Source organism: Pezoporus flaviventris, unplaced genomic scaffold (assembly GCF_033815535.1).
Source record: "Pezoporus flaviventris isolate CSIRO_AGI_PZ_B2104156 unplaced genomic scaffold, CSIRO_AGI_Pfla_v1 ptg000016l, whole genome shotgun sequence".
Taxonomy (NCBI): domain Eukaryota; kingdom Metazoa; phylum Chordata; class Aves; order Psittaciformes; family Psittacidae; genus Pezoporus; species Pezoporus flaviventris.
In genome coordinates, this window is record NW_026892564.1 from 2,372,870 (window position 1) to 2,386,224 (window position 13,355).

Below are 13,355 nucleotides of genomic sequence, written 5' to 3' on the forward strand. Positions count from 1 at the left end.
TATTTGAATAGCTGTGTAACTCTCTTTATAGAGTCTGACTGAGAAACTGCTGAAGAAAGAACAGGACTACACCCAGCTAGAAGAAAAACACAATGAAGTAACTGTGAGTAAGAAGAATGTGCAGGCAAGCTTTCACCAGAAGGACCTGGACTGCCAACAGCTTCAGGCAAAGCTGTCTGCAGCTGAAGCTTCGATACAGAGATTACAGACAGAGCTAGGTGAGAAGGGGGAAGCAAGCCAGAAACTTAAAGAGGAGTTGTCTGAAGTAGAGACAAAGTACCAACATCTTAAGGCAGAATGTAAACAGCTCCAGCAGCAGAGGGAAGAAAAAGAGCAGCATGGCCTGCAGCTCCAAAGTGAGCTCAGTCAGGTAAGGTTCCTTAAGCCTCCTAGACTGTCCTGTTGGGATGGTGCCTTAAACCATCCCATTGGGGGTTTTTAAACTGTGCAAGCATATTTTTTGTGCTCATGCATTTGCATTTCCTTATTGAAGGGGAGTAACTAATCAGTATCTGCATTTGAATAAAGGTAAAGCTAGCTGGTATTTGAATAATGTATTCTTCCTAACACTGCAGAGAATGAAATGCAATCACCTCTTTTCCTTAGATAAGTAAAAAAACGAACTGGCGAAAAAAAAAAAAAAAAGGAGAGGCTGTGATAAGAGTGCAGAAATTCTTTGGTATTTGTTTATCATTATGTCTGGATCTTTTTAGTAGGTCCAAACTCCGGATCTCTTCTTAAAACTATCTTTGAAATTTCAGTTTTGAATATTAAGGTTGAATGAACATAAACTTTGTGGCTTATTTCTCATGTTCTTATTTTACTATTTTTGTATGTGAAAAAAAAAAGCTTTAGCTGATCTATTTTTTTTCCTCTACTCTTTTTCTCTTAAAGTGTTAAATGAACTCTTCTTTCATCCTACAACTTTTCCCCTCCCCTTCTTTTGTTGATGCGTTGCCTGAAATAAGGGCAGTATTGTCAAATGAGAAGGCAACCCAGAATACTGAGTTTGCATGATAAATAATGTAATAGACAAATTGTAAGATACCAGCAAGATTATTTATCCTGGTTCAGTAAGGTAGCTGAAGCTATAATGAATTCAGCTTATGAAAAAAAAATTCAGGTAGGTTATTAGAAGTAGTTTCACTTTTAGTAGTAATTTTACTGCTCTATAGGAGGTTTGAGAAAAGTGAGTCTTCATTTTACATTAGAACTGAAAAATGCTTTATGTGCTTTAAAATTGAATAGTGAATACAGTAGAGAATACTTAGTGTGAAAAGCAGGGAAAATTTGAAATCTTAATATTGCTTCGTCTCTCTGTGCAAACACCTTCTCTTTACGTTGCTGATAGCTATGAGAACATGCAGAGTATACATCCCCTCACCATTTATTTGTTGTTCTGCTAAGTCCAATGAGTTATGGAAGCAGGACTTTCATATAACATTGACCATGCTGAAATTTGTGGCTGGTTGAACTCTGTTTTATCTAATGTCTTGGGGAGTAATGTGTTAGTCTGGAAAAATATTTGTGCATTGGGAATCATGTCTAATCCTAAGATGTTAAAAAAACCAACTTTTTTTTTTGTTAGTATAACTTCATTTTGATCTCTCATGAAAGCTTTATAATTTTAAAGCAAGTGTTTCTCAATTTGCAAGCCTTTGTAAAGTCTGAAATAGATTAAGTTGTAAACTGTGAGCTTATAGGTTATCCTGGAAGAGCTGTGGCTTGGCAAGACTTCATTTATGTCGGTATTACATCCCCAGAATGACTCTCCTCCTCCTGTCAGTCTTCTGTCAGGGAGAGGGGAAATAATTATATTAGTTACCTGCTTAGGAATCCTCACTTGGTAAAACTGCCTTAGTCTGCATAGGCAATATGTGTGCAAGCTTCAGAAGCATAGCCAAGAGGTTGAGCTGAAATCTGGCTTCAGCCTGAGAGGGCATTTTTAGGAAGGATATTTGGGGTGAGAAAACGAAAGAGAAGGAAGATGGATAAAGCATTGCTGAATGATGTCCTACGAGAGGAAATGGAGGCATCACACATTCTCTGATGATACCATTGGGAAAGAAGACAATCTAAGCAGGAAAAACCTGAACAAGCTGCTGGATCTCAGGGTGTGCTTTAGAATTGTGAAAGAATAGTGGAGGAAAAAACCCTTATCATACATGATATAAAATAAAATAATAAAATAGAATAAAAGCCAAGCGAAACCTTCTCCTCCCTTCACACAAGTGAAGTGTTCAGTTACTATTGTCATGAAAAGACTAAATTTCTCATATTTGCTCACTTCATACTTTATGGAATTTTCTGTTTTATGCATGTAGTCCAATAGCTTATGTTGACACAATGAATGCTGCTTACAAAGGGTAGCCGTTTAGTCAAAATGCATTTTCAAAGAATCCTTGCCATCTTCTCAAAATTCACGTGAACACTTTAAGTATTTATTTTATTATTCTGCAACATAGGTTAATGCTGGATTTTATGATTCTGTTTACTAAGGTCAGTCTTAAAGTCCTTCAGAAATACTTAACTGTGTCTATAATAAAAGGGACTTTTGTACAATGCTGTTTGCTGATTTCCCCCTTTCCAGATACTCTCTCCCAGTATCAATGTAGCTATGAATAGTTATAGTAGTTATCTTGCTGCACTCTTTCTTCATTAGATTTTTTCCTCCAGCTCTTGTTCATATTTTTAGTGAGGAAGAAATATTAATAATGTAGTGATTATTGTGGAAAAAGACAAACATTCTGGATCACTTGAGGAGAGATTATGGTCTTTTTCCACACTCCGTCAACCCTCTTCTCCTACTTCCCTCTTAACTGTGCAGTCAGCTAGCAGGCAGCATCTTGGCCACATGCTAAACAGCTTTTCATTCACAGTTTTTGTGGTTGTGGACATATAAACGAATTATTTATCTTGGTTTCCTAAGAAAATAAGGCATAGATATGTTTGTTTCCCTGTCCCCGTCCCCTGTAACTTTTGCATTGTTTGCTAACTTCAGCCAGATTTTGACAGATGGCCCAAAGTTCTTCCTAGTTAGGTTCTTCACTGTTAAATTCTTATGGAAACAGGTAGCTGAGTAAAGGAGAAAGACATGTTAATGCCTCACCCCCTCAGTGCCTGAGGGGAAGTTTTAATGTTATCAAAACCACTGTTCCTTTTTCTGTACTGCTAGGCAGCCAGCTGGTCAACAAGTGGTGGCTTGCAGTGAACAGTAAGATTGTGCAGGCTTTTGCCTAGATACTAGCAGGGACTTGAGGAAAGTGCGAGAAGGGTTTAGTGTTGTTGAAGGGAGGACCTGGAGTTAAAAAGCGAATGATTCGAGGGTCTTGGACATAAATTCATAGGGAAGCAAGCTTTACTTATCCTGATACCTGGGGAAAGTTCTTGTTGTGCTGCAAGGTCTGATTCATTCTCTGTTTTTGCATTGAGTTGAAAGTTTGTTTGTATATCTGTGAATATGGTCATGTAGAAATAGGCGGGTGGTAACCCAGGACCTATTGTGAGAGCTTCAAATAGAAGAAAAAGCTGACTTTATGGAGAGAGCTCTTTAGAACAATGAATTGTAAAAGACCATCCTTGCACTTTGAAGATGGTGCAGCACTGCTTTTGATGGCTGAAAAAGTCATGAGGCAGGCTTATGTCCAGCTGGAAGAGCACAGCCCCTTACTTACGCTCTGTTGCTGGAAAGGGCTGGACTGAAAATTACTAAAGTTACTGTGTGCTCTACACTGAAGGTTCAGTATCTCTTTTCTGCAGAGAATGAATGCCATTGATGTAGCCAGGTCAAGCTAAAAATTACACTCTTACTAGTCTAGCGGTGCAGAAACAATATGTGTGGGAGCCAGAGAAGCAGGTTATGCTGCTTCAACCACTGGATCTATATGATCAAAGGTGTGTGCTGTATGAGCCTTAATTGCTCTAAGGATCATTACTTTATATGATAGTCCTTATATCTTTGAAGGATTGCTCTCTTTGTCAGGATTCTTAAATCTCTGTAAATCATATTGAAGGTCTTCTGTAGATAAATGATGCTTCTAGGTCCTGCCAACCTACTTTTTTGAATATTTGTTCAAACTTGTGCAGCTGATGCTGTTCTTTAACATGATTTGTGTTTCTGAGCTTTATGATGTACATCATGGCTTTGGGAGCTCATGTGGTTGTTTTACTCTGGGTTGTGAAAACTTAGGGCTAACATTGTACAAAGGGAGTCTAAAATACAGTGTTGTTGGCTAAGTAATGACTACAAAATTGATGACTTTTATTTTTGCAGTTGCACAGTAAACTTCTAGAAACAGAGCGGCAGCTAGGGGAAGCGCATGGGCGGCTCAAAGAACAGAGGCAGCTGTCTAGTGAGAAGCTGATGGACAAAGAGCAGCATGTGGCTGATCTGCAATTGAAACTTTCTCGAGCTGAAGAGCAGGTAGGTTCTTTTATGCAGACTCTACTTCGTTCTTGTTCTGACAGTAGCCTGTATGTACACTTGTGGTGAAGTTACAGCTTAGAAAGTTTGCCCTCATTGGGATTTCATTTGACTAATGCTGTTAAGGCATTAGTCAAATGGTAGATGGTAGAATTGTCAAAATCTGCTGAAATGCCAATTGCATTACGGACTTTTGTAAGGCTAAATGCTTATCAGGTGCATGTATGTTCATGGCACTTTACAGATGAACAAAAGATATGAATTTTATACTTATGAACTTTGTCTAAGAGTCTTACGAGAAAAAAACTTTGGTGCGCCTAAGCCCGTATGGGTAAAGTTTTGTATGTAAATATTCTTGTGAGATAAAGCTGTACATAAAGAAAAAGTGAACATGGTGCAGAAGGTCGTTGGTAGGTAATAATCTGTGTAGGAGGGATGGGCACAAAACACTTGGTTAATTAATTTTTATTTGTTTTAATGAGTGTCTTATATATATTGCTGATTTTCTGCTGCCTGTATGGGGATTGGCCAAATACCTGAGTGGTACGTTGTCAAAGATTTAAAGCTTATGTGTAGCTAATTTGCAAAGCCTTGACCAGTATAGAAGTGGGGAGACTGCTAAACTGAAGTTTCTACTAAAACTGCTACTGATAGTAATAATAATGTCATTTTACAGATACCGATATTATCAGTCTTGTTACAGCTTGACAAATATTGGAAAAAACCCATACTAAATATCTCTTAGGTTTTAGATTTTTGAGAGCTAAAATACATATGTGTGATACAGGATCTCATTTATTAATAGTAATAAATGCTTTGGTTAGATTTTGATTCTTTAACTAGCATTACACAGTTCTATTTTTATACCATGTTTCAAAGATTCATGTTTAGACTAAAATCTTTTAGCGTTAGAAGGAACATGGAGCACTACTGGCTTACTGCATGGTGCTTGTTCACTCATCAGTCTGATTTGTCTGTTTTTTGGGTTGGTTTTTTTTTTCAGCTCAAGGAAAAAGCAGCAAATTCCACAGAATTGCAACATCAATTAGATAAGGCAAAACAGCAGCACCAGGAACAGCAGACGCTTCAGCAAAATACTACAGCAAAACTACGAGAAGCCCAGGTAGCATGATTATGTATCATCATGTCAAAGTGTATTTCAGGATTTCATTATTTTAAAGATGTTTTCTCTGTAATAGTGACTTGCATGACTTATATTAGTTTCAGTAAATTAACTTTCAGATCTAGAAGAGAATATACAGAAAGTGTTTAATAAATTTGTCCAACATCTTGTGCATTAGGAATAACCTCTAAGGTCGTTATAACTAAGGAAGCTATTATGCGATTTTCTAGAATGATTTGGAGCAAGTACTGCGACAAATTGGAGATAAGGACCAAAAAATTCAAAATCTTGAGGCTTTGCTTCAGAAAAGCAAGGAAAACATCTCTCTGCTAGAAAAGGAAAGAGAGGACTTATATGCAAAAATTCAAGCTGGTGAAGGAGAAACAGCAGTTCTTAACCAGCTACAAGAGAAGAACCATGCATTGCAAATACAGGTACGAATTCGAAGACTTGTTTCTTTTTGAAGACTGGTTTCGTTCTCATTACTGAATTCCATTTTCTTTTTTTTTCCTAGTTCATCAGGTATAATGCTAAACTTTCCTGTGTTTTGCTGATTCTATGACACTTCCTTTAAAGATCTTAATGTACGTTTCACAGGACTTGTGTTTTGGTGACTTCCTTGCTATCAGCATAGGGGAAGGAATTCCTAGATGTTTCCTATGTACATACTCTAGTAATATGTGCTTGCAAATATTTTTTTTGATACATGTACATGTTTATTTCTCTTATTTTAAAAAGATGTTTAATTCCAGCTTTCAACGCCAAAGCCAAAACTCAGTTTAGCCTGGATCTGTTGTCTCCTTAGTGTTTTGGTTTTGTTACCGTAAGGCCAAACTGATGATACCCTTTTGCTTTTATTTTCAGCTGGTAACCTGTTTAACCTCTGGTATAGTCTGCAATATAGCTTTACTGTAATAGTTCAGAAAAAGAAATGTGATAGCGTTGAGTCTCCAGAGCCGTGACAAGACATGCTAAAATTCAGAAGATTTATGACTTCCTTGGACTTGCTGTTCCAGCTTTCTCTTCTACTTACTTTTTTTTTCACTGCAGGTAACTCAGCTGACAGAGAAGCTGAAGAATCAATCAGAAAGTCATAAACAAGCCCAAGAGAATTTGCATGAGCAAGTACAGGAGCAAAAGGCACATCTAAGAGCTGCTCAAGACCGTGTGCTTTCCCTAGAAGCAAACATCACTGAACTAACCAGCCAGCTAAATGAAAGTAAAGAGAAAGTATCACAACTTGATGTACAGGTAATGGAACTGTGGAGTGCCTGGTGATGATAAATTCTGCATGCAATTGCTGTGTTCTTTCCAGAGAATGTACAAAGTCATTTGGGAAAAATTTATGTTTCTACTAACAGATAAATGAAGTAGAATAAGGCAGATAAAATTGAGGAAAATGTAAGTGGATTCCGAATAGAATAGATGGCAAGTGTGGCAAGTGTTTGTTCGTTTTGTTTTTTTCTTTTTGTTTTTTTGGTTTTGGTGGGTTTTTTTGGGTGTCTATATTGGTTTTGTTGTTTGTTTGTTTGGTTTTGTTTTTTTTTAAATTAAAAAAAAAGTGTTAGTACTTGAGCTGGGAAAAATCTGTCTTCTAGCATCTCTTCTTATATTTGTTATGATTAAATAAAAAGAGCAGGATCCAAAACCCAGCTATTATCAGTCCTGGATTCTGTGCACCAGAGTGAAAGTCTGTTGAGTCACTAAGATGTTGTTGCCTCGACGTTTCCTATGCTGGTGTCTTTGTCAAAAATAAAACAAAAAAAAAGTGCAGGACGCCTTGTTGTCAGTTTAATTTATTAAACAAGGAAATTTCCTAGCATGGACTCAATGGGGGCTCTCCTACTGTTAAGTTCTGCTTAAGCTAAAAAGCTGCTAATTGTGTTCAGCTATCTCAAAGAACAAACAGCATTTAGCCAGAAGTTCTTGCCTTGGTACACTTGGAGCAGCTAGTACTGTTGTTGTTGGATTAATGCACTCTGATGTCTTTTGTTATTAGTGTTATACAGTTTCCAAACAGGTCTAGGAATTTCTTCCAGTGTAGTTTTGTGCCATTTTTACTAGGCTTCACTGCGCTGTCTGGGCTGGTTTTCCTATGATCTATGAGCTGTTACAGCTGCTTTTTAAGACAATGTGAGCTTCCTTACAGCCTTCAGAGAAGTTGCATTTCTAGTAGGAAGAAAAATAGTAAACCACAAGAGCAGGTGACCCTGAATATTGCCACTTTGCTCCAACACCAGTCATACCCACCTTCAAAATTTGGTTTGCTGGGTGTTTTGGAAGGAAGGGAGGTTGCTCGCAAACAGGCAGGTAGAAGCAGAGGTAGCATACATGTGGAAGCATTTTTTTTTTTGTTTCTTATTCTTTTTGCTTTTAAGAATTTTGAAGGTTTGAAGGCCCTGTAGTGTGCATGTAGTCTGAGGCTATCATGGTATGCATAGGTGTGAATGCAATAAGGATATCCCATTATTTTTGTTAGCAAGTAAAGATAAGAACTCTGTGGCTTAAAATCCTAATATTGGTCTAAACCTTGAGAAGAGTTTCTTTCCTTTTTTTTTTTTTATACTATCACATAAAACCTACTGATTTTACTATTAAACTTACTGACAAGTATAAAGAAAATTAAAATGAGCCATAGTAAAATAGATGTTGTACTGAAATACAACTTGTCTTTCAGGTAAAAGCAAAGACTGAATTGCTACTTTCAGCAGAAGCATCGAAAGCTGCTCAAAGAGCAGATCTTCAGAATCACCTGGACACTGCCCAGCATGCATTGCAAGATAAGCAACAGGTTATAAGCAACATATAAAGTTTCTCTGTTACTGAAAAAAACTACTTAAAAACCTCAGAATAGTCTGTTTACAAACTGAATAAACATGTGAATATGCACTTGTTGCATATAGATTTGGTGGGGGAGGAGGGCACCGATCCATCCCAGTGCTACCAGTCAGTTGCCAGCACCTGTAGTGAATGCTCGGAGCAATGCAGAGCTACCCCATCTGCTCCAGCCAATGACCTGGATTTATTCGGAGCTTGGTTTGTATGCCTCCAAACAAAGGATGGTGATCAAGGGGCTGGAGCACATCCTGTACAATTACAGGCTGAGAAAGTTGGGGCTGTTCAGCCTGGAGAAGAGAAGGCTGTGTGGAGACCTTGTAGCAGCTTTCCAGTATCTGAAGGGCACCTACATGGATGCTGGAGAGGGACTCTTCATCAGGGACTGTAGTGATAGGACAAGGGGTAATGGATTTAAACTTAAATAGGGGAAGATCAGAAAGGCAGAAGTTCTTTACTGTGAGGGTGGTGAGGCACTGGAATGGTTTGCCCAAAGAAGTGGTAAACGCTCCATATCTGGTGGTGTTCAAGGCCAGGTTGGACAGAGCCATGGGTGGTGTGGTCTAGTGTGAGATATTGCTGCCCATGGCAAGGGGGTTGGAACTAGATGATTTTAAGGTCCTTTCCAACCCTAACCATTCTATGATTCTATGATTTGGAAATAATAATTTAGGATATTTTAACCATGTGATATGTATTTAGTTCTCTTTGCTGTCATCTGGACCAGGTATATTTTATAGTATAAATAATTTACTTGTATTTTGTAGTATAAATAATCCACTCTTTGCTGTGGAATATAGTTCAGAATCAAAGCTGTCCTATTGGGTGTAATTCCGTACAAAAGCTGTTGCTAAAATTGCATGTTTTAATGTGTGTTAATCCTAGTGATGCATTCCACCGGATGCTGAATCTAATATTTGCATTGTTAGAATCAGTGCTGCTGGGGTCTTCATGGAAACATCCAGCAGATGCTAACATAGCACCATTTTTTTAGTGTGGGAATGCAATTAATTGCTGTAAGCAGAAGACTTTTTTTTCTTCCCCAACTACTAAATAATTAATTAATAAATAAATCAGCTTGGTTGGAAAGCAGCGAGTTTTGATGTAGCTGTCATAATAGTGGTTATAAGGTGAATGTGCTCATGTTGTTTGTGTTGAACCAAATGGTTTGAAATCATCTCTGGTATTTGGAGAATTGACTCCACATGGTATTGGCTTTCCTCTTCAGTGGTGCTCGATTTCATGAAGACAGCAAAAAATTTCTCTAGGTCTTCATAATGTTACTTTCTAGTTACTGGTCCATTAAGTGCAGGATCCAGTGGCATTTATTACCTACAATTTCTCTTCCATTTGTAACTTCAAACACCTTTGTTAAGATTTAGCCCACAGCCTGTAAAGTTTGAGAGGAATATCGAGCCTTTAAAAGAAACTTTGTCAGTTTAACAGAGAGAATTTGTGCATGATTGTGTTTCTCCTCTCAATTTCCTGCCCGTCAGAATAAAAAAAACCCATTATTATCCTTTTTAATTGGAACACATTACATCATTTAAATCATATATGACATTAGTAATTTTTGAAGTTATTTAAAAACTAACAACTGTCATACTTTTATTTTACCTCAGGAGTTAAATAAGGTCAGCGTTCAGCTGGATCAAGTTACAGCTAAGCTGAATGACAAGCAGGAGTACTGTGCTCAGCTGGAAGCCAGTCTCAAAGAGTACAAAGAGAAAAGTCTTTATTTAGAACAGAAAACTGAAGACCTAGAGGGACAGCTTAAGGTTTGTACTGAACACAGTATCTGAGTTTACAAAAACTGATGTTCTCCACTGTTTGGTTGCATGTGATAAAAGCTGTGCTCAAATTAGGGGGGAAGGATTATATCAATACCACTTTTGTAGGTTTTCTTTTTCACTTGTGTTTCCTGATCCACCATTTAATCCTATTCTCCCCTTCTTCTGTTCTAGTTTATCACAGTAAGAAGATAGGATTAGGATATTGCCACTGTACTGTCGTTTTCCTGTACATGTGCTTCTACCAACCTCTGTGATACCTGGGAAGTGTTATGAGAGGAAATATGAATATATCCCAAAATTAGAGTCTTCAAGTTCCCAGTTTTAACACTTTGAAAATGGTAGTAGGGAATATGTGCTAACATTGGTTAGCCCAAGTTTTGCTTCTTTGGTTTGTTCATTTCCAAAGCATTTCAGTGAGCTTCTACAGAGGCTTTTAATCAAGATTTATTTATTGTGTTTTTCTTCTAACTTGATCTTGAATTTTGCATTCTAGTTTTGGAATCAGTTTTTCTTTTAAATAATCCTGGCAGGAGGTTTGCAGAACCTTTTGGTGTTTGGAGATACTGGTATGTTCAGTTAAGGATGTGAATTAGTCCTAGTGCTTGAGAGCTTTTAAATTTGAGATTTAACCTTTGTTCAATATTTGTTACAAAGTTTGGCAGTCAAAATTCACAATACATAAACGCATATGGTACAGGGCTTTGGGAGCAATGCAAAATTGCCTTTGCAGTGTTACCTGTCTATTTTGAGGGAGATTAGCAATCTCTGTGCTCAAGACTGAGCATAGAGTTTTTTGACTCTCATGTGCTCTATAGAAAATAAATAAGAATGTTCTCCTCATAAGAAATTTTAATCCAATGCTATTAAAAAAAACCTGTCATACAATGTATACCAGCATAGTTATTTTGTGTTTCCGTTGCTCTCTTCTTTTGCACACTGGGTTTTTTTTCCCACTCCCTTTGATTTGTGTTTTTATTTCTCATCCTGTTACAAAAATGTCACAAGTAACCGACAGACACAAATGTTTGGGAGGAATACAGTGCTTGCTTGCACAAGATTTTATGAGGTTCCTGGCAGCTGAAGTGTGAAACAGTGCAGGGTTGTTGATGCTGTCAACAGGAATGCAATTCTGTGTAAAACCTTGGCGTCATTGCCGTTCTTTGGGATCATTCCAGTTGAATGCATGGTATTTTAAAAAAAAATGGAAAACAAAGAGCCCTCAGGAATTTTCTTGGAAAAACTTGTCCGTTTTATTTTATGGCCACTGTGTGAAAGCAGAAGTGCCTGTAAAACTGCCAGTGCGTTGAAGAGTCTAAGCAGTGCACATTGACTGAAGACTCCTGTGTTCTTTTATACTTCAAGTAAATGAAGAAGCACCTTCAAAAAAAAAAACACCACCAAACAACCCAACAAAACCACCCTCCTGCTCTCCCCCCAAACAACTAGAGCCCAAAACAAAACGCCAAACAAACCAATAAAAACTTCTTCCAGATGAGCATAGGATTTTTTCACCAGTGTAGTTTGTGTCTTTGCTTTTGTTATAAAGAATAGCAGAGTTCTTGGGATATGTAAATGCGCAGTCATTTGAAACTGCTGAAACTACTCAGTGGTGGATAGGACATGGCCCCAGAGTTGAGCACTGTGTATGGCCTTTCTTTATATAGGTGTTTTCAATAAGCTCTTTAAAGATACGTGCTTTTTATCTATTTCTTTGCAGTAAAATGACTGCTTGGCTTTTAATTTAAAGATGATTTTAAATGTTTTACCAAAATAGTTCAGTTCTGGAGGAGCAAGAGGTTTGCAGGAACTAAATAATGAAAGACAAATAGAAACTAATGAAATAGGTAGACAATGTGCAAGCACTGTGACTGCTTTCTGCAGTGAAGACTAGCTACAATAAATGCTACTCTCAGACTAGATGACTTTTGCTTTTTTACTGCTATTTTGATTTTGTTGTTTGTGTTCTGATAGCTCTAATTTTTTATTTTTATATGTCAGAAACTTGAAGCTGACATTCTTGATGCTAAAGCAAGCAAAGAACAAGCTCTTCAGGAGTTACAGCAGCAGCGACAGCGATCCACAGAATTAGACCTCCGAACAACAGAACTGAGTAAACAACTTGAAGCAGCAAGAGAAGCGTACGCATTTCCTGTGTTATTATGCTTTTCAAAGTCAGACATAGAACTAGAGTAGTTTGGACTAGTGTTGGAATTTTGGTTTTCTCTGCTGTGATTTCTGAAAATCATAGATAAGTGGTATGTCCCCTTTGCTACAAGAACTGAATTTTATCCCACGTTTTCTTTCACTCTGTGCCACGCAGACTCCATCTGCCATGTTGTCTCATGTGAATCACTGACTGCTTTGATTCAGTTTTCATCTTCAGAGCATTCACTGTGCTTAATGTCAGCTATCTAAACATTAGGTATCTAAACACTGAGGTTCATCTTTAAGTATCCATAGCCTTGCAACTTTTTGCAGAGACTAGTTTGCAATTTATGCATAAACAGTAAAGGGGTAGTTTCTGCTCATTATAGTTGAGGAGGAAAAGTCTATCTCAAAATAGTTTTTAAAGTTGTTGGTATGTCTTCCTCAGGGGGACAGAATGCTTATGCTCTGGATGAAGGTGGTATGCTTTGAAGTACTTCTACAGTTAATATATTAAATAATAGAGACATTAATGGTACAAAGGAGCTGTGGAGAAGAATTTAAAAACAAATAATATTATTTTTCCCTTTGTATTTGTAGGATGTCTAATACTAAATTGGATTTGCAGAAGAAGTCTGAAGCCCTTGAACAAGCAAAAAAGCAAATTTCAAAGCAGGAGGAGGAGAAGGCCAGCCTCAAACAAAACCTTGAAAAATCAAACCAAGATACTAGTAAGCAACTCAAAGAATTAGATTGTAAAATGCAAACAGCATTATCAGAGCTGCAACAAGTGAAATCAGAGAAGGATGCTCTAATAAAGGATCTTACAGCTACCAAAGATAAGCTCTCCAAAAGTTCTGAATCCTTCAAAAAAAGAAAGGAAGAGTTAGAAAAAGAAGCACAAAAAGCAAAAGCAGCCATGGCAGAAATGGTTAGTAGTTTCTTTCATTATATGCTAAATTGGGTGAATTTATAGTCTGATAAAATGATTTTGCTTTCTGTCTGAAAAGAGTGTACATACAATTACAATGCATGA

General features: G+C 37.4%; 1 protein-coding gene across 4 annotated transcripts in view; it reads left to right on the top strand.

Annotated features, from left to right (window-relative positions):
- The window catches only part of EEA1 (early endosome antigen 1), a 74,892-nt gene that overhangs the window by 38,879 nt on the left and 22,658 nt on the right, over nucleotides 1-13,355 (top strand). For all 4 annotated transcript variants that reach the window (XM_061454601.1, XM_061454602.1, XM_061454605.1 and 1 more), the window contains 9 exons: nucleotides 32-370; nucleotides 4,274-4,423; nucleotides 5,427-5,546; nucleotides 5,777-5,980; nucleotides 6,597-6,797; nucleotides 8,224-8,337; nucleotides 10,004-10,159; nucleotides 12,173-12,312; nucleotides 12,920-13,250. In XM_061454601.1, the coding sequence (XP_061310585.1) occupies nucleotides 32-370; nucleotides 4,274-4,423; nucleotides 5,427-5,546; nucleotides 5,777-5,980; nucleotides 6,597-6,797; nucleotides 8,224-8,337; nucleotides 10,004-10,159; nucleotides 12,173-12,312; nucleotides 12,920-13,250 (1,755 nt within the window). The remainder of the gene's footprint in view (nucleotides 1-31; nucleotides 371-4,273; nucleotides 4,424-5,426; nucleotides 5,547-5,776; nucleotides 5,981-6,596; nucleotides 6,798-8,223; nucleotides 8,338-10,003; nucleotides 10,160-12,172; nucleotides 12,313-12,919; nucleotides 13,251-13,355) is intronic.